General features: G+C 34.6%; 1 protein-coding gene across 2 annotated transcripts in view; it reads left to right on the top strand.

The window, feature by feature from the left end:
* The window catches only part of NBEA (neurobeachin), a 463,000-nt gene that overhangs the window by 74,543 nt on the left and 366,234 nt on the right, over nt 1-22,223 (top strand). For both annotated transcript variants that reach the window (XM_042839098.1, XM_042839097.1), the window contains exons 2-6: nt 637-868; nt 7,022-7,122; nt 7,373-7,468; nt 9,296-9,417; nt 14,041-14,167. In XM_042839098.1, coding sequence (XP_042695032.1) covers nt 637-868; nt 7,022-7,122; nt 7,373-7,468; nt 9,296-9,417; nt 14,041-14,167 — 678 coding nt within the window. The remainder of the gene's footprint in view (nt 1-636; nt 869-7,021; nt 7,123-7,372; nt 7,469-9,295; nt 9,418-14,040; nt 14,168-22,223) is intronic.

Below are 22,223 nucleotides of genomic sequence, written 5' to 3'. Positions count from 1 at the left end.
TATGTTATATCAAGTGGAAATATAGCTAAGTCATTTTCAGTGATTTTTTACTTCTGAGTAGATAGTTGTCTCTTAACAGAACTATGGGAAAGCCTCCGTTTCTCTTTTGGTTTTTGGTTTCTGTAGCTTCTGCCTTGCATCACTCTGGGCAAGGCTGCTGTTTCAGTTACTTTACATTAAGGAATATTTCATGTATTTTCTGACTGCATGTCATGAAAGTATTGTATTCATCTCTGTGACAGAAAGGAAGGTAATATATTTTTGCTAGTGGTGGGTAGATTTTGTACAAGGTATGTTTTGTGTGGTGTGATTGTCAGTTTGCTGTGAAATCAAATTGACATAACTCACAGCTGATGATATCTGTGAGTTTCTCTGTCAAAATTACCTCCCTCATAGCATCATAGAATATCCTGAGTTGGAAGGGGCCCACAAAGATTGTTGAGCCCAACTCCTGGCTCCACATGGGACCACCCAAAATTCAAACCATGTTTCTATGAGTGTTGTCTAAACGCTTCTTGAACTCTGACAGACTCAGTGCTATTACTATCAAAACCAAAATTCACTGTTGGGGACAATGCAGGTATGAAAGACATTCAAGCTGTCACGTTGTAACACTGTTCTCATTTTCTTTTGTAGCTGGTTGGTGGTGAATTTGATCTGGAGATGAACTTTATAATCCAGGATGCAGAGAGCATTACGTGCATGTCAGAGCTTTTGGAGCACTGTGATGTAACGTGCCAAGCTGAAATTTGGAGTATGTTCACAGCAATTCTACGTAAAAGTGTCCGTAATTTACAGACTAGCACAGAAGTTGGCTTAATTGAACAGGTACTGCTGAAGATGAGTACTGTGGACGACATGATAGCAGGTATAAATCACCAACTGATAAAATAATCCTTACATAGCTGAACTGTCAACTTTTTGTGAGTATAGAGGGTTTGGGGATGTTCTGTTTTTTACTGAAAGTAATGTTTTGATTAGTACCTCCACTGAATCAGGTTTTTTATCAATTTCAGAAAAAATGAAGACAAGAATATATATTCATAGTTAAAAATATATGTAGATGCTGTCTAAAATGATTGCCTATTTATTCTTTTGAGAAGATAGTATTTAGTGATAAAATAAAGCATTCTGAATATAACCAAGAACAGAATCTGTTAAACTTTCAAGATAATCTCTTAATTCTGATGTACATTGATCATTTTGAATTATTAAGATACTTAGAGTGGTAAGCCACATGTGACAGCATATAAAATTAAGATTAGCTTTAAATGCTGGACATTTGGATTTTATTAATTTATTTCTGTGTGATCACACAGCTAAATCATCAGTCAGCTGTGATTGTTTTCAAAAGCCTGTAATATTTTTACGGTTTAAAAAAATTACATCATTTACTCACTGAAAATAGATGATGAAATTCTTTCACAGACAAGGTTTTTAGATTACTTTTGAAGGAGTTTTAATTGTATACTACATTCTCTGAGTAGTAGAGTCCTGAATGATTTAGTTAGAGGAGTAGGTTTTGTTACCAAGTTTAAACATGACAACTAAGAGCTATATGTGATTAGTATTTATGTACTCCTTCTTTTTCCTGGGGGGAAACTTAAGCACTTCCTGAAGTGTGAAGGGGATTCTTCATTTTTATATACATTTGGATTGATAGCAGGGTGCTTAAGTTGTGAGGCATTTTTGAAAGATCGGAGATTTGTCTGCCGTAATTCTAACTCTTAAGATTTTAGTTGATGATCTGATTCCTGACAGATATACAGGTTTTGTGGAACAAAAAAAACAACAAGGACTGCAGACCAGAAACAAGAAGAGAATAACAGCAGCAGGAAATATGGATTATTCAGGAATGTTTTTGTCTTTGGCTTTTTTCAGTAAAAAGGTGTATGTATAATAAGTATTCGAAAAAGCTCTAATTGTATTTCAAAGTCTTACAAATGTATGTGGAAAGGCTAAAATCAGAAGAAGTGTTATGTTAACTATTGTACTGTGAGATTCAGAGCGATGTATGATCATTAGATTCGTAGACTAATGCTTTGTTTCCAGGACTGGTATATACGTATGAAGGGAAAGATAATATTTATTTCTAATTAACTATAAGGCATCACTTGATGAACACAGACATTCCTATCTTCAAGTTCTATCACTGTTTTGTTCTTGGAAATCAGTAATTATACTAACAAAAATTCTTCAGGTCCCCTAAATAATACTTCTGTATATGGCATACATACCTCTGATGATGTCCTTATTGGAGACAAATTTTTCAAATTGCTGAGCTTTCTATAGATGTCACAGATCAAGAGAGTATGGGATCTATCTTCCAGGAACACCTGGAAATTGAAAAATGCTCTCAATTTGCAATTAATATAAATCAGGGGTAATACCTTGATAAAGGAATTTCATCAAGCCTCTTTCCCATTAATTATATTTTTTTTTTCTGACAGTTGTCACACAATATTTCAGAAAGACTTTCTGTAGAAGAAGCAGGAATAAGCTTTCCCTGCTGAATACTCATGTAGATGAGGAGAGCACGTATTTAGTTTAAAAACAGAACTGAAAATTGAAATTCTTATGACTTACTAGTTCTGGAATGTGTATCTGCAAGCCTTGTACATGTTATGAAATTAACAGAGATTTAGGAGAACACCACACTGTTGGTTCTTCGAGAACTTTAAATAGATGAGTGTGGGTTTTCTGAGAAATTTACTGAGAAAGATGAGAGAAAAAAAAACAAATTTCTATTTTAATTTTATCTTGTTATTTCTGGGAACTCAGCACAATAATGAATGGCAATTTTGGCAATAAAACGGAAGCAGTAAATATGGTCATCTAATAAGCAGTCAGGTAGCAGTCACTTGATGACAGAATGCTAACACATTGATGTATTTTTTAATCTGATCTTAATCTAATATGCATATGCCGAAATCATGGTCAATAATTGTAGAGCAGTTTGGCCCCAGATGTTTCTATGAACTTTCCATTCTTTGAGGATAAAGTATGAAATTCTCTGGAAAAATAATTTTTAACACTGACAAAGTATGTTCTGAACATACTTTAGCATTCATTAGTTTCCATCCCAGTGTTTTGCAGTTGGCTTTTATCATCTGCACAAGGTGAAGATTGTTTCGTTGTGTTTTTTGTTTGTTTTTTTTTTTTTGTTCTGCAGGCTTTTTCTTTGATTTTTAGGTCATCTCATCTTCTTCTTTCTGAAATGTTGTATAGATTGAACCTATATAGGGTCTGAACATACCTGAGACAGGTATTGACTGTTATGTTCTGACAGTGAGAGCAATCTTTGAGGACCAGTCTAAGGCTGAAGCTAGTGTCCTCTGACCTTATGAAAGTAAGAGAGGCAAATAAACATATACCCAATCTTTTGCTGTGAGAGAAACTTGGTTGTCCATTCAGATGAAGACTGTCAGACTATGAGACTTCTCAGTGCTTTAAATGTATCACTTCTTGAGATTTTGCAGATTCTGTGGTCAAGAATAAAAGCTTAATCAGTGCCAATTGGTATCCAAATGGGTTCATTGCTATTTGGATTGTAATTTGTTTTCCAGAAGTATCACCTATCACAATTCATCTGTGCACTATGATAATCCGTTATACTAAGATAGGGGCTGATCAGACACTTTATCAATCTTTAGGCAAAAGATTATGGAAATATTCACTTAGGTGATTGGCAGACTCTTTTATTAACAGCTGCCCAGGAGTTCTCTCTTTTCTTTCTGCTCGATGAATAGTGATGCAGATATTCTGTTCCAAGAGACTCCTTGGTATAAGAGATAACGTGTCTGTAGTAACTTCAGAGATGTCTGAAAGATGAACATAACCCTACCTCATACTCAGTGGATGTGTCTCCTTTCAGCCCCATTTTATTTTCTGCAGTTCTGTTGTGATGCTTTAGGTATTTGTTTTGGAATATCTGGATCAAAATTCTTAACTATTGAAACAGTTCCTGATTTCTAAGCAAAAATGTCAGCTTTGAACTGTCCTGCCCTTAGCAGGCTGTTAACAATCATTTATCTTCCAACTGGATCCACAAAAGAAGATTCAAAATTCTTGTATTCTCTATTGCCAGTCTGTAGAACTACATCTGCTTCACAACTAGAGCTAAAATTCTCTGTTTCATGGCTGCCTGTTGCCTAACATTTAAGGAGGCATGAAGTAGTTTTCCTGAAGTCGCATTCCCAGTGCTGTTCCATACATCTTCTAAAGTTAATGCTCATCATCCAATGAGATATATTCTGTTTACTTGAGAGACAGGCAGGCTCTTTTGCCATTTTATTTTCGAATGAAATGATTGAATTAAGCATTTCTTCAAAGCTTTTGATGAATTGGTAAAGCATATATAAACTGCTTAGCATGAAAGTATTCAGAAAACACCAGTAAAAAAACAAATATCTGTTTCATTCTGTGCATTTTTCAAATGCTGTACAAATGAGAAAGTGTCTGTTTTCTCCTTTTGGACTTTCTTATTTCTGAAATGAGATCACAGATACCAGTTTTATATGCAATCATATTTAACATTACAGAAAATGATGAAAATGTTAAAAACAAAAAGGGAGATTATGGTGTTTTGTAGCTCTGTTCATTTACAGATGAGCAGACTATTATGATTATAAATCAGGGGTGGACTGACTATTTTCAGTGAGATTTTAATACGTATGAATAAAGTTTTGTAGTAATAGTGCAGGCTTTTTTATATTTGGTTACACCAAAGCAAAAAACAGCCCCTCTTCAGAGGTGTGTAAGGGAAAATGTTGCCTGTTGTATTTAGTTGCTTAAGTACACTGACTTCCATAGGTGTTCCTTCCATTATCTGCAGTTGTTACCTCAGCATGCTTCAATCTTTCTGGTCTTTGTTTTACTGAAGAATACAACGTTAGGGAATTTATACTTATGTATCTCCCTAAATGTTTTATTCATTCTTAGTAACTATGGACTGCTAATGCCTGTGGGGTATTAATATCTTGAGAAGAAATAAGACATTTTCTGTGCTCTAAGGTAGTCCAGGACTTTAACGATGAAGCAACATAACACGTGTTCAGTGATTTTAAAAATCTGTCAGTCGTTCCTGTGCTTGATTGTATTGCTCTTGTTATCATCTGTGGTAGAGGATTTTTTAAACGGTCTTCTGATTTTCATCAAACATTTTTTGCTTCTACACGAGATGTTATAAAGAAAGCAAAAATTGAAGTAGCTTGATTTAAAACACAGACTAAGACTTGGGAATAGGGAAATTCTCAGCTGAAGATTGGTATTCACTCGTGCTGATTTCCCTTTCTGAGTTGTCAGTGTTACTGTTCTCAGTTTCTGCTCACGTACAACATGTGCGATCACTGCCAGCTGCATGTTGCATGCTAGTGACTGAATGGTGAAGGGGGCAGATGGCTTTAGGTACTAGAGGACGAGCTGGGTACATATGACTTGTTTTCTTCGCTGTGTTTTGCTTTCCTTCAGGAATCTCTATCACGATTATAACCTACCACTAATTTTAAAAGGAATATTAATTAAACTCCCAAACAAACTGTTTGCAGAAAGGAATAAAAACATGCTTTAACAAAAAACTAAAAACGAGCTTTAATATTTGGGAAATAGTCTGATTTTTGTGGTGAAAATTACTGTGAGTTACAGTGTTTTTGTGTTTTGTCTTCTTGTTTTGCTTTTCCTGACATGCAATTTTACTGCATCAGTGAACAGCTTAGTATGTCCCCTGTGAATTGAATGCCTTTTATACTGAAGACCAGAGACTGGTTTCATAGTAGAAGAAGCTAATAGATAGTGATAGCTTTACACAAAAACATATATGTGGGGATTTGCAGAGAAAATTTGTTTAAAAACAAGATATCATCCTAGAGAATTAATATTTTTTAATGCTACTATTTGTTAGCAGGTCTAAGAGTCATTCTTTCACTGATGAACAAAGAGAACATGCCTACTTATAAAGAAGTTACAAGCTTGATCATGTCTTTTGAAGGGTCTACAGGGAGAATGTTCTGATTGTTGAGCATTGAAGAAATTAGATTTTTAATGCTGATTCTATTTTGTCGTAGCTTTTTTGTTTTGAAATGTCTGTACTTCAGTTTGATCTCTGAGTTAATTTCTTGTGATACATCTGCAAAGATGTGCAATTTGTTTTTCCTTCTACTAAAGGCAATAGTAATTTCTTGTAGTGCTGTTTATTTCAGAAGAAAATGCAGAGCATAGGCAAAATCCATCGTCCCACAAACTAACAAATTTTTAAAATGAAATTCTGTGTTTTAAAACAAAGCTCCAACAACTAGCAAAAGTTTTATACCTGATTTTACCTGAAAGGCAAGCTATGTAATGCTATTAATTTAAAATTTCATGGATTTTGAGGTGTTTTAGTGAAAGATATATTACATAGACTTTAAGAATTTTGATGACTTCTTTTTATTTTGGTCTTGTTTTTTCTCACTGATTTTCATTTTATTGTTGCTGGTGGTGAGTTATTTGGTTGGTTGGTTCTGGCTTTTCATTTTGGTAAAAATTGGAAGCATTTTCACTGTAGCAAAGCTGTGGGAAACATAAAAATTCTCTGAATAATGCACTTAACAGTAAAGTATTAAACATGAAGTAGTTCAGTTAAAAAATAATTTCAAACACCTTTTAGATTAGAAGTGTTCGAAAAATACTAACTTCAGAGGAATGAAGAAACCTTTATCCCAAAAGTTTACAATAGAAATGAACAAGCAATAAGTTTGTAATGTATGATGAATGGTACAGAAGAGGAAGAATTAATCTTCTTAAATATAGTAGATGCTTTGTTCGTAAGTGTGATGCAACATCTGAAACTGCATATGTAAATTTATTTTTAACATTAATCAACGATAGTATGAAATCCTTTGTAAAATATTTAAAGCCACTAAGTTGATTTTTAGAAGTTGTGAATGCATTTACTTTTAAAGGTATTAACTTCTTCAGCTTTTTTTTTTCTTTCTGTCAAAACAATGGAATTCAGAGTTCAGAATAACTTTATTTTCCTTTGAAGATCTTCTAGTTGATATGTTGGGGGTTCTTGCCAGCTACAGCATCACTGTCAAAGAGTTGAAGCTTTTGTTCAGCATGCTTCGAGGCGAAAATGGAATCTGGGTAAGCTGTGATCAGATAAAGCATTAAGTGTCATTCCATTAGAGACTGAAGTTAACATAAATTGTCTCCTGGGACATATAAACTTGAATATTTTTTTTCATCTTGATTGAACATATGTTTATGAAGTACTTTAGCTAACTACTATGGAGTTAATTTGCTGTGTTGTTTGAAAACTGTCCAGTTTCCATTGTAGCCTAACGAGTATAAAACTGTCTGTATTTACTTCAGTGCAATTTTCTTGTTTTCACAGCCAAGACACGCGGTTAAATTGCTATCAGTCCTTAATCAGATGCCACAGAGACATGGGCCTGATACCTTTTTCAACTTCCCTGGCTGTAGTGCTGCAGTAAGTTTTCAACCAAAATAGTACAATTTGAGGAACAAATAAATTGTATCTTCCTTGCATTTCCTGTATTTCGCCTTCAGAAATTTGTGCAAGGGAAACAGAGGAAGTACATACCTGAATACCACAGACTTTGCTTTCCATTGGGTTTTCAAGGTAGTTGTACTGTTGAAATGGTACACTTAGGAGAATTGGAATGTCATACACCGGATTTTTGACAGGGGAAATTGCCATTAAAGTGAAAATTTACAATTCCTAAGAATAGCATTTGTTTTGAATAATGTAATTGGTACTGTGTTACATAAATCTGGGCCTTGAGGAAAATGTGGAGTTCATAGTGACAGCTAAGTCAGAAATTTTATTGTATCTTTTTCAAGTTTCAGAAAAACAAAAACAAACAAACAAACAAAAAAACCTGCACAAAAATCTAAATGTTGTATACAGATTATAAATATACTTATTAAGGCAGTGTAAATGTTAAAAGAGAACTCCAGATTTGAGGTTCAATGCATTCTGGTATGGAGCGGAAGTCATTCTGTGCCTTCATTCCAAAGGATGAGGGGTGATAACAGATTCTCTTGGACTGTTGCAAATGCATTTCCTCAACTTAAATCTTAAACCACCACCTCTTCTTTGTCAGTACAGCCATTGGTATAGTGGATTACATCAGCGAAATAAACTGGTTGAAAATAACTTTTTCACCCAGCCTATTTTTGACTAAAATACTTCCTTGATCTTGTTCAGTATTTGTCTGCATAAACAGATGTACCACCAAAGTGCATAGAGTGCACTGTGTGAGGATTTAGTAGTTGAGCTTTGAAAGAGAGCGTTTCATTTGCTACTACTAAGTTAAAAACATTGTTAATCTCTACCAAATGTAAATGCAGCAGGAAGATAGCTGTTACAAAATATGAATGTCTATTGTGACATACACTGCTGTGACATTTCTGGGCTTCCGAGGCAAATCATGATGAAATGTTTGTCTTAAATTTGATTTTCACTTAGATCTTCAGAAAAAGTTTTGCAGAAAAATTTCAAATATGTATTCCTGTCTAAAAACGTGCAGCAATTTGCATCAGTTACTGGGAGTCACATTTAAAATTGAAATGTGCAGTAAGCGTTCCCCTTTCCTTGGCCATGATCTTGCTTCATATACGTACTACTCATCATTGATTGTGCACCTGGAAATCATTAAATACAAGTTTCAATTTGACGTTTCTTGAGTAGTCCATGTTGTATTGCACTATGAAGATCTAGAGAGGATTCATTCTCTGAAGTGAACTGTGGACAACTGCTTCTAAAATCATTTGTTAGAGCTGAGGTAGAACCAAGTTCTGCACTGAATTGAGTTTTTCAGTTATAATGCACATCGGTGACATCAGTGTAGTACCGATGCAGAGCAACTGCATAATATTTACCTGGTGATAAATATCTTTAAAATTGGATGCATTCTCCACCTATACCCAAGACTTCATCTGCAGTATGTGAAGGTCGAAAAGTCAGTTGTACCAATACTGAACTACTTGTGAGAGCTCCCTTACTGTTGCAAATGAAGGGTTCTTCATAGTGCTAGATGTATGTTCTCTATTAGTATAATTTACTTAGTTAAAAATTAAAGTATTTTAAAATAAATGGAAAACAATGCATTTTTTTTCAGAAGCACTATTTAAAGTTTTTAAATATTTTTCTTTAATATTTGAATGTTATAGTAGATCTGCAGATTTATAATAAGAAAATTTTATAAAGAGATTATATTTAGCAATGCTTAACAAAAAATGTATTCTTGGCTTGTTCTCTTTTTATCTTTTTTTTCTTTTTTTTTCATTTTAGGCAATTGCATTGCCTCCTATTGCTAAGTGGCCTTATCAAAATGGGTTTACCCTTAACACTTGGTTTCGTATGGACCCACTAAACAATATCAATGTGGATAAGGATAAACCCTATCTCTACTGGTAAGTAACTTTTAATCATGTATTTGTAGTTTTCTTTGGTTTCCTAATAACCATCCAGTTGTTGGTTTTTTTTTTTTTTTAATTTTTAGTTCCTTACACACATTTTTTTTATACCTAAAATATCACAAATTTAATTTAATTTGCTGTTCTGATAAAAATAGAAGTAATAGCTTCATCCTTAATAAAGTCTGTCACTGAGGATGGTTGAGTACTGAAAAATCTTGGATGATTAAAAAGTTAAAAATTCAGGATAAAAAAATATCCAGAGCTTTCCTCTCATTCTCCAATCCAGTCATTTAATTGTAGCAAGCTTCTTTTTGATCAAAGATGATTTCCTATTTGTAAATCCTTACTGGCCACTCCCAGTTACTTACTTAGTTATGATCCAAGTGGCAACTGACTGCAGAATGATGTGGCCAGAGATCTTTCTGGTAGGAGAGACTTACATCAACTTGGCTGTTTAACGTGGACCTTTGTGCACAGAAATGGAGAAGGGAAGTAAAGAAGTGCTTTTGCATTTTCGAGATGTGAGAGAAAATAACTGGTTTTGTAATTATCTAAATACTGGGTGCTGCTTCAAGAACTGTAAGTCAATTAAAAAAAAAAAAAAATCATTGAAGCTATTTCCAAGGATGGTATCAGGCAACTGCTAAGTGATAGTTTTAATACTTGTGTATTGGAACAGTTATTGTAGCTTTCTTACCAATTACAAAATGAATGCTAAGAATCTTGGAAGAAAATGATTTGACAAATATATGAATGATGAGTAGAAGAAATAGACTGTTACAGAGCAGTCAAGTTCAAATGGTAGGATGAACAGAATTCAGTAGCACAGATTTTAATACAATAAAATGAGGGTCACGTACCTAGCAGTGAATAATGAGTGCCATGCTTACAGAATTAGTAGTTATGCACTAGAAAGTAGTGATTACAGAATGATGATGAGAGTTATTGTAGGTGACCAACTGACCATAAACGGAATGAGAGAACTAATGGAATGTTTTCAAGGAACAAACAGAGAGGAGAGTAAAGGTGAAGTGATTGTTACCTGAAATCTTGGCAGAAGAATTGCATTTTGCAATTGCAAGTTGCCACTTCTTTTAAGAGACCATGTTAAAATTGGGTAGAATTCTGAAAACATTCTGGAGTGAACAGTACTCTGGAAAAGACATTTGTTAAGGAAAGTTTTAGAGAGATAAGGGTGAAACCCAAGCTAGATTGTTAGAATTGTACAGCTTTGTCCTTAAATCCAAGTGCTTTTACAACCACTTAATGGAAGAATGTCTAAAGCTTCGGAAAGATCTTTGCAAAATTTTATTTTTACAGGTGTTGGCACAAGAAACAGAGTACCAAGGAAGGCTCTCTTGACTTCATTCCCTCTCTGCTAATAATAATAGAATAATGCAAAATAGTTGCAAAGGCATGTAATGGAACTACAGAATTAGTAGAAAAAAAATCATTTCTTACCTTCAGGATTAGGATACTGAGATTGAGAATATATTATCTCAAATGTTCCTATCTGAAATTCCTTATAAAATCCTAGGCTAAAAAACAGGAATCATTAAGCAGTTTCACCAGTGTATGAGAGAATGTTTACTTGCTATTGAAGTGTAATAACATGCAGTAGCTGCTTTGAGAAAATGACTGAAATGAAACTGATAACTGAAATGTTGTTATGAGTTATCTGGAGTAAAATCATATACCAGCTGCCGTGGGAAGTAGTTTTAGGCTCCTAAAGCTGCATAGGTGTTGACAATATTTTCTTGTTTCTTCTATGCATTTCATTGTAGTACGCAGCAAGTTCTGCATGTGTAGGTAATTGATAAGACAATTTCTGCATAGCATCCCAGAGAACAGTGCTAGCCTACTTTACCTTTGGCAAGAAAGACAATGTGAAAATTAACATAATCTGCATAATTTAATATTGAGGCAAACAGAAGACATATTTGTTTTCTCAATTTCTCAATTATGGTTATAGAATGCTAATTAACATGGTCCCAAAGAGAAATCTTGATGCATAGTGGCAAGTCTTCATGTTCAGCGAATTCTATTCTAAGATGGAGAAATCTGGCCTGCTCAGAAAAGAGCTATTACTTCTTTATTTCAGTGCTTTCTTGTCTTAAAATGCTGAACTCCAGGAAATTACACACATCTGAGCATGTTTCAGTCCTTAGAGATAGATGGAGATATTGTATATTACTGAGAAACAAATTTGGCATTGAGACATGCTGCTATCCAGTGAAAAGTTCTTTGACTGCCATTAAGCCCAAGGCAAGTGTATCAAAGTCTCAAAATGGCCCACCGCACGTTCAGTGTTGTCAAGATTCTATTTTTACATGTTTAACCTTCATGTTATTTGACAGAGTTAGCTAGGTGATATTGTAGATTATCTGTGTATGGGTAATGTTCTCCCTTGAGGCTGTTCACTGTTTCTTTTGTTGTGGAATATAGTTGCCTCCAGGGTCATTGTGAAAGCTAAATCCTTGAAGTGCATCCATGTTGAAAATAATCCTCAACAGACAAAGGAGAGTTGCACTGTTATAAATTCACTGTTGAGGTCAGTTGTGATGGACAGCATGTATTTTTTCCTGTTTGTTCTGTTCATTAGATTACGTTTTAAGCTTATTTAGGTTTATTAACAGTGTCCTCTTTTTGTGAGGAAGATTGTGTGAAAGCCTGTACAAAGGGCTGTGACAGAGGAGAATGCTCCTTCCATTGTGGCATCTAGAGGAGCACAAGAGTTGTGCACCACATATACGCATGAAAACAGAAATAAGAATGGGAAAAAACATAGCCTGAATTTGGGAAAGTAAAGCTTCTTTAACATCCTGACAGTATGCTAAAAGGAAAGTGCAAACTAAAACATGGCTCGTGAATAGAGATATGAGGCATAGTGTGCTGCAAGTCCAAAGATAAATCAAGGCTGGAAGTAAGGACCTCAGTGCAAGGACACACTGATGTGGAGAAGAGTTGTCTGTTATTCCTGTTCTATTTAGCATAATCACTCTGCTTTTCCCATTTAGTAGGCATATTCTAATTAATTATAACAGAAGTGGCTTTCTGGAATTTGAGAATTGAAATGACATTTTTTTTTTACCTCCTTTAAACAAGTTCTTTCATAAGAGAAGAGCATCTAAGATCTGGCCACCTGGTGTGTCTAGTCACATCAACTATATTGAGAGGCAATTTTTTTACCAGAAGACTGTGCTTTATCAGCTATATTCTTGTCAGTGAAGAATGAGGAAAGTCTTAATGAACACATTTAACTGTATGTTTCTGAAGATGAAATTAAATCTCTAATTATGCAGTTTTTTGACATATTGAAACAGGATGTTACTAGCATAGTGGGATAGATTAAAGATGTAGAATTTCAGGAGCTATTAAGAAGATGAAATCTGAACTGTTTGCATATACTTTTCACCTCTTAATGGTACTATGGAAAGCCTAATATAAGTGTTTAGTAAAAATATTCCAACAGTAAAACCATTTAAAGAGTCATTATTTTAATAATATGAAATTATTTTAAAAGCATCTTACATCAATGAAAGAGAGAAGGTGTTAATTATTGGGCTATATGAGTATACTCAAATTTGTAATGACTTTTTAAATACTTGGGAAATTTGCTTTTGAATGTTATGGATAAGGTTCACCATACGGAAGGAATGTATTTCAGCAATAGGTTGTTTTTCATAACCTGAGGTTTAAAAAGATTTTAGATTAAAATTTTTATCAATTCTGTAAATAATAACACACATATCTATTGTACCCAGAAAGGAAAAAAATGACATCGCTTACATAGTTGTAAATATACATTTAAAAAATGTTCTAATTTGTTTCATTAATTTCCGCTAACTTCCTTTGCAGAATATATCTTAAGAATTCCAGAATTTCTCTTTACACTGCCTTTGATTTCAAATGTAAAAAGAAGTATTTGCTTTTTGCATTTTCTATCTTTATGATATTTGCCACAGAAAGCTCATTAAATTTACTTCAAAAAGATATAATTAGATGTTACATTGGTTTAAACAATCAGTTTGACCAATGAAAGTAAGTCCACAACGTGGATACCGGTAACTACATAGATAAGTATCCTAATTCATCAGACCTGAAAAAGAAATTGCTGCACACAGTAATTAACTGGAATCCAAACTTGTATGTTTTACCTGTTACATTTTTCTCCTAGCCCCACTAAACTGCAGTGCATCTTTCAAAATCTAAGCATAGCGTTTGGTTCTGTGATGTCTTTAGAACTTAAATTAGAAGTAGTATTTTAAATGTGAATGAAACTGAGGACAAAAACCTGACAAATACTACATTTGGAGATTTACTATCTTGTATTTCTGGAAACAGAGGAGAAAATATGTATTTATTGTTTTTTTTAGAATGTAGCCCAGAATGAATTTGTGATAAAGATTAGTAGAAAACCTTTCCTCATCACTCACCATTCCCCTCCCTCCACCCACCCTAAGAACAAGGGGGAACAGAGGAAATTAGGAACTTAAATTCACTGTTCCAGAAGTCGGGTTCTTTTCTTTCTCATGGCAATTTAGAGTGGTATTTTGAACTCTCTTTTATTACATGAGAGTTCCTTTTCTAATTTCATTGATGATTTTTTCTTTTCAGTTTCCGCACTAGCAAAGGTGTTGGGTATTCTGCTCATTTTGTTGGCAATTGCTTAATAGTTACATCACTGAAGTCAAAAGGCAAAGGTTTCCAGCACTGTGTGAAGTATGACTTTCAACCACGCAAGGTAAGTAAAGTAATAGTCATAATAAAAATTAACCTTGATAATGCTACAAAATGCTTCTGGGAAGAAGTACTAAAATCCTTTTAGTGATATAGTATTATTAATAATATGCAATTTTTTATTTATAAGTACCTTCTCTGACTGTCATGCAGAATTTTATGTCATTTACTGTCCAGAATCAATTCCAGAAAAAAATAATAATTTATGAAGTCACACTTTTATGAAGTCAACTTGTTTTAAAAATACTGCTCAATTAGCTGCAGATACGGAAGAATTTTAACTACTTGTGAAGTGATTGAATGTCATCCCTCAAAGATCTGTGTTACGAAAGTAATTCAAATTCTGAACATTCTGTATTTGGTGACTTTGGTAACAATGCCTGAAACAATTCTGCTGGCAGAATTTCTGGAAGAAACAAGGATCCAAACTTGATTAGTGATATTGAGGGATTTCTCATTTTTCATACTGAATGTTGATTATTTCTCTAGATCCTATTAGTGTTTCTTTCTGATGTATGTCTAATACTCATAGGAGAACAATGATTCTGCTTGCTTCAAGATTTCAGGAAGTTGGCTTAAGCATTGGCTTTCCCTCACAGCAACCATTATGTGTTTGGCATTGGCAATAGCCTTAAATGTATTTTGTTGTGAAGCGCATTTCTTTTTTATGGCCTCAGAGTTTGAATATTGAATTTCAGAACTTGTTCTATCTCGAGAAACCTGTGTTTTGGGGAAGGTTGCTGCTACTCACTTATCAACTTTATGTTCCACTACTTTTCTTATGATTTTGTGATTCAAAATCACCAATTCTGATTCTATTATGTAGTTTGAATTTGTGGGGTTTTTCTAATGTGGTAACGTTCTTTCCTAGCCTGTCATTCAACAGTGTATACAGCCTTATAAACATGTATCTGCTTCATGTGTAGATTCTGTTCTGCAAATTTATTTTAAAGCCAGAAAGGTGTTTTAATGACAGGTTAGGTTTTCTTTTGAAATAATGCATTATATTACTAAACACTAAACCTAGGAACAAAAGAAATTATTAACTTGTGTATTATGTTATTGTTAAGTAGATGTTGAGAGCCAGCTGATTCTTTTTTCTCCTGTGTTAACAAGATATTACTGTCAGTGAATATATCTTCACACAAAACTTGGAAAGTATTAGCTCTTGCTGTTGTATTATTCTAACTATTCTAGTTAATTCTGAAATACTAACAAATGTATGTATTAAACTATATGTAATAAATGAAATGCGTACCTATTTACAAAGCAGCTTACTGTTGAAATTGTATCTCGGGAAGAGTAATTTTCTAGCTGTTTTCTAGCATTTGCTTACAGATATAGACATCTTAGCAATAGCTTTTGCTAGGAAACATCCTCATTAAACTTCTGAATAATTAATCTTTTTAAAATATTTCTGTTGAATCACAGTAGAGTTATATAATCAAGCCTAATGCTCAAAAGATCAGAAAGATACGTTCGTGTGAATAACTTTAAACTATTAATTATGTCTGTATCCTTAATGTGTGATGCCTCCTCTCTCCAATTGAGCTGTACTATGAAGTAGCTGTGAAGTATCCACTTATTCAGCAGTGAGTGATAAAGCTTGAAAGATTTCAGCTGCATAAAAGATTGACAGGCTGTTATCTATATTGAGGTGTCTTTAGATATTACCTATGGAGGCCCTTTATAGCAAAGAGACATTTTGTTTTCAGAGAAAATCATATAGGGAATAAGAACACAGGATGAACTTAAAGGAAGGCTGTATAATTGGCATGGAAAATTTAAAATAAATAAATAAATAAATAAATTTTTGAAGTTGATGTTGAAGAAAAATATATTTTGGGAGCATTTTGTTTGGCTACTTGTGTGGCAGAAAAGACCTGAAAACCATGTCCTCAAATACAAATGAGGATACTGACAACAAAAATATGAGAATATGACTTGTCAGTCAGTGGGCACTCACCTAAAATTACACATAGAGGAGTCATGCTTGGTATTAAGGAGTTGGGCTAACCAAATAGATAAATTCATTGTAACAGTAAGGAGTAAAGTTTCTGAACACTGTAAATCACTAAGTAGAAAACCCATGTTATTCAGTTTAAATTTTTAGCCACATGATGAGAATAAAATCTCTGGTGGACTAGGAAAGATCAGAAGATGAAACAATAAAGAGAATCGTATATTATTGATATGAACTGGTAGCTTCTTATTGGGATGAGAGTTCAAACTTTTAAATACCAGAAGCTTTTTGAAAATTTTAGGGTACTCAAAGATTGACTTGCTTGACCTGTCTTGGAAAAACAACAACAACAACAAAAAAAAACCCAAAACAGAGTAAAAACAAAACAGAATTACGTAGATATACAGGAGTTTTAATTTTTGTTTGTAAATTATCTACCAAAATTTCTTCCTTAAAAAAAAGAAAAAGAAAAAGAAAAAAAAAATCATATTAGGAAAGGAGCAGTTAAAAAAACTGAAGCATCAACCACAGAATCACTAGGCAATCTGTTCCAGTGCCTCACCACCCTCACTGTAAAAGCCTTTTTCTTTGTAACCAACTTGAAACTACTTCTCCTTGCCCTGTTACCACAGATCCTGCTAAAGAGTCTGTATCCTTCTTTCCTGTAGCTCCCCCTTAGATACTGAAAGGGGGGTCTGCAAGAGTACATTGCTGACTCATGCCCAGCTTCCCATTCACCAGTACTGCCAGGTCCTCTTCAGTAGGGCTGCCCTCAATCCATTCATCCCCCAGCTTGTATTCGTAATGGGAGTTACCTCAACCCAAGTGCAAGACCTTTAGATTTGTTGAACCTCATGAGGTTCGCCTGGGCCCACTGCTCAAGCCTGTCTAGGTTCCTCTGGATGGCATCCCATCCTTCTAGTGTGTCAACTGCACCCACTGCTTGCTGTCATCAGCAAACTTGCTGAGGGTGCACTCAACCAATTTCGTTGATGAAGATATTAAAGGGTATCCGTCCCAGCACTTACCCCGGGGGGCACCATTCATCACTGATCTCCATCCAGACATTGAGCCATTGACCATCACTCTCTAGACTCAAACTTGCAGCCAGTTCTTCATCCATTTAACAGTCCGCTTATCAAATCCATATCTTAACAATTTGGAGAGAAGGATGTTGTGGGATACTGTGTCAAAGGCCTTACTGAAGCCCAGATAGATGACATCAGTAGCTCTTCCCTTGTCCTCTGATGCAGTTACACCATCATAACAGGTCACTAGGTTGTTCAAGCAGTATTTACCCCTGGTGGAGCTATGCTGGTTCTCCTGTATTACCTACCTGTCTTTCATGTGCCTTAGCATAGCTTCCAGGGGGATCTGCTCCATAATCTTTCCCAGCACAGGGAGGATACTGACTGGTCAGTAGATCCTGTGGTGATCCTTTCTATCTTCTTAAAAATGGATGTGATGTTACCTTTTTTTCAGTCACCAAAGACTTCACCTGATTGCCACAACTTTTCATTACCACAGAATGACTTGATAACTACATCAGCTAATTCTCTCAGGACTCTGGGATGTGTGAATTTAACCACAGCATGGTCATTGCAGCCCAGGCAGCCTCCAATCCTGATATCACCAATCAGTTTGTTTACATTGGTGAGCAACAGGTCCAGTAGTGCATCCCTCCTGGCAGGACCATCTATTACTCGACTCAGAAAGTTATCCACAATGCATTCCTGGAGTCTCCTGGGTTGCCTACATCTTGCTGTGCTACTTTTCCAGCAGGTGTCTGGGTGGTTGGAGTCCCCCAGAAGAATGAGCACTTGCAATCACGATGCCTCTTGGAGCTGGAAGTAGAAGGTCTCTTCAATAGGCCTTGCTTGGTCAGGTGGCCTGTAGTAGACACCAGTCACAAGGCTCCCTTTGCTACCTTGGTTTCTAACTGTCACCCATATGTTTTTTACTTGCTCATGACTATTCTTTAGGGAACATTCTTCATGTTCTATTCCCTTTCTAGATTTAGATAGCAATCCCCCTCCTCTTCTTCCTTGTCTGTCCCTTCTGAACAGTTTGTAGCAGTTAATAGCCACACTCCAGCCATGGGAATCATCCCATCAGGTTTTGTTGATAGCAACCGTATCATGGTTTTCCAGTAGTACAGTAGCTTTTGGCTCCTCCTGTTTGTTTCCCAAGCTATGTGCATTGGTGTAGAGGCACTTCAGCCAGGAAGCTGGTCTTATCACTTCCTTACAGGATAACTGCTCAGTTCCTCTTAAGTATTTCCATTGATTTCTCTATTACCTTCTCCTATTGCCCCAGTAGTCACTGCCTCATCATCGTAAGATTTTGTATGTGCTGCAGTGTTGCCAGTATCTCTCAAGGCAGCAGCTCTTGAGAGCCAGCTGCAACAATGATTGTTTGTGGTTTTGGAGATTGCTCGATAACTTTAGGCATTTTACTCCTCTGAAGGGTCTCTCAGACTCAAAGAAATTAGATTGTCATGGAGTAAAAAAGAAACAACAGTTAAAAATGTAAATTTAGTTCATTCAAGTGGAGGAGGCAAAGGACCTGGATTAGTTGTGATAAGTAGTTGGAGTAAACTATGTGTGCATACACGTGTGTGCATGCATGCACACTGAGGAAAAGTTCAGTGTGTTCTGCAGAGCTTGCCTTGGAGAACAGAGCAACAGAAGTAGATAGTTCTCTGAAGCAGAAACTATGTGAAAGATTCAAAAAAATCACATGACAGGAAGGAGGTTGACTAAAAGAAGCTGAATGTGTGAAAAGAAGTAGTTAACATGCAAATCAAAGGCCATTTAAATGAAAAGATTATATTGCTGAAGACTGACATGCACAACAAGCAACGATGCTATGAAAAGACAGTATTGCTCTTTCTAGTTCCTTATAGGGTTTGTGGACAGTGTTACAATAAAAGATTGATGACCTATTTGTTTCCAAACAAGTGAGCCAGCTAATGAGTTCAAACTACACACAACAGAACAAACTGCACAACATCTTGCAAATTGGTATATTGTCTGAAATGCTCTTAAAACACTGTACATGGAAAGTCATAGAAAATAAATGAGTAAAACTGTGGACTTATTGTTGTGAACATATTTCTCTGTTAGAAAAGTATCAAATACAAGAAAATAGCTCTAAAAGATACAACTTTAATAGTGTCGTTGCAGTGAACATGCTCAGCAGAATCGTTGTCTCTAAATGGAGATTACTGTTAAATAAACTAGAAGGAAAGAGGACAAGGGCATTTTTTGTCTAACAGATCAATGCTAGGTGACAGAAGATTTGAAAAAGAAACACGGACTAAAGCAGAGCCTTAGTCATGCAGTTTGCACTCAATTTCTGATTATCATAGCGACCAGCTAAGCTTCGGGGATTTCAGGGGTGAATATTTTACTGAATCTATGGGAGATGTTTATATCTGTAATAGAAACTTCCCAAAAAAAGAAAAAAAAAAAAAAAAAAAGAATTTGTGATTTTTGTGTGTGTGTTTATTTCTTTTTTTTGCCTTTCACCCTCTTGGGAAAGGAGGCCATTGGTCAAGAAACATTAATTTGTTAATTATTACTTGGAAAAAAAAAAAAAAGGCTGGGTACATATGACTTCAGAAACCAAGGCTGTAGTGCTTCATCCTTAAGTATTAAATAATCCTTATTCATCCTTAGGATTAAATATTACATCTATTAACTTGGTCTAGGAAGAAGTAAGTGTACCACTATAGTGGTCAGTAGGGCTTTTTCACTCTTCTGCTAATTATAAGTTTTTAAGGAGGAAAAAGTTGACATACATTTTTAAAGACTGGGAAAACAGATGTGGAAGAATGTGTATCCTAGTATGTGTGTGTGCTAAATGTGTAAAAGAATACAGCTTAATTTGGGGAGTACTGCAAGGATTGTTGACAAAATATATTCTGCTCTTTTCTTTTTTTGATTTGTAATAGTGTGCTTTCTTTTATTTCAAAAGCAATGTATAAAAACATTTCTATTTTCTCTGATACAGAGAGGTAGATTTTTGTATTAAATATACTCTGTGCATTTAAAAAAAAAAAAAAGAAGAAAAAAATCTTCATTATTTTATTGGTATTTATGCAAAATATCATCCTTGAACACTGTAGTAAATAAAAGAGAATCGTAGGAACTTTTTGATGAAATGATGGATTTATACAGGGAGTTTCTGATACATAACACTTACGTAGACTATTTTATTTTTAAAATAAAAAGGGCTATCTGTGCTAGTATGCTTGCTCTCTCTGTACTACTATTTAAAGTAATTTGGAGTTTGCCTCTGAATTACTCAAATTACATTCTAGTGTTAAGTGCTTCAGGTGATAAGGCTTTCCATCTGCAACTGAGATGAAGTTTAACACTCCTTCAAAAGTTTACTGCCTACTTCTATTAAAAGGAATTTGCTTTTTACTTCATCATTGTATTTAACCCTTTTTATACTTTACAGTATCACTGTAATGAGTTCTATCCAACCTGAATCAGTAAAAGGGTTAATTGTATGTAGCAAGGAGACATTCTTTGAGGGGAACTGAACGTGAAATATTTATGTTTATGTAAGATTAATGCATTTATTAAAATTCAAAATATTTTATGTCCAGTTTACTTTTTTTTTTTTTTTTTTTTTTTAAGGTAGGACTTGTTGCATATAAGACAGGAGAAATTTCTTTTAATGACTCAATCTGAAAAAATAAGCATTGATATTTGTAAGATAACATTACATACATTGTGGTTGCATTCTTAGTGAGTAACATTATTCAGAGCAGCATTTGAACTCATGCTTAGCAGGCGGCACCAGAGCAAATATGGAGTAGTCCTTTTCAAATCAGCAAGATTAGATGGTGAGAGTTTGTTCATGTTGTTCATTGGAAAGAAAAAATAGATAAAGGACATGCCTTTTCAGCTGTATCCAAATAATCACAGGTGTACAGAGTACAAAATTTGAAAAGGAAGAAAAATTATTTAATTCGTGTTCTTCTTGTGCATTTCTAAGTTACATGCATTCTATGAAGAACTTTTTCAACAAGTTCTACGTTTATGGCAAATTTTGTAACTCATTCACTCTTTTATAAAGATGATGATCATAGAATCATAAAATCATAGAATCACAGATGGTATGGCACAGTACTATTGATAATAATATTGTTAGTGTAGAAGAGAAAGACAACCTCAACCACTTAGACGATGACTTCTTTTTTTGGTTTCTTGACACATGCTGAAAGATATGTAATTGCAAAAAGAGCCAGCAGAGAAGAAAATTTAAATGATTGAAAACATCATTGATTTACTGAGACAGGTCACACTTCAGCATGCATGAAATTCTTTTTTTTCTTTGATGTCCATGGAAGAATAAACTTTGATTTGGTTTCTTACCAAGGCAGAAAAGATGAAAGAAACACATTTTCTGTTCAAATTTTTTTTATGTGTTGTAACAGCTACTTTGATTATTTAAAGTAGCTTTTAGGAGGTGAGTTCTCCCCAAAGTTTAGCCATCTGAACTTGTGAGCTGAGTGAGAAAAAGGCACCTGCAGCAAATCATTTTGCAATTGTAGCTACAACTTGCAGGATAGGATTTAAAGTCTACGAGTTCCCACTTGCTCTACTCTTCAAGCAATATAAGTAGATGACATAATAAGTGACCCTTGTGTTCATAGGTTCTTACAGTTGAATCTTTCAGTAAATAATTGGTTAATGAGTTTCTCTTTTGTGTATGAGATTCTCTGAACAATAAAGTACCTTAAATTTCAATGAAATAATTCAATTTATTAAGGACTTCTGTTATGTTTGTTGATTTATGTGTCTGTCTGGAAAACAATTTTACTGTCATTCTTTTAGGAGAATGTGAAGCAAGGTCCTAGAAATCCAGTTAGATTTTTGATAATTTTTAATACAGTACTGTATAAAAATCACAGAAAGTGACACAAAATAAAACTAATGGATGTTCAGAGTAGTTGGTCTTTGCTCAGGTATTAAGTAACTTCAAAGTATTTGAACTGCTGCTTTCCAAGGCTGGCAGTTTGTCAATGTAGCTCATCCAGATATGAGTATTTTACTGCATTGATAGTTTGACTTTTTTCCAG

Source organism: Centrocercus urophasianus, unplaced genomic scaffold, assembly GCF_019232065.1.
Source record: "Centrocercus urophasianus isolate 14NV4802_14NV808 unplaced genomic scaffold, USGS_Curo_1.0 seq_9, whole genome shotgun sequence".
Classification (NCBI taxonomy): Eukaryota; Metazoa; Chordata; class Aves; order Galliformes; family Phasianidae; genus Centrocercus; species Centrocercus urophasianus.
The sequence above is the reverse complement of the archived record's forward strand: the minus strand, read 5'-3'. Positions and strand labels throughout refer to the sequence as shown.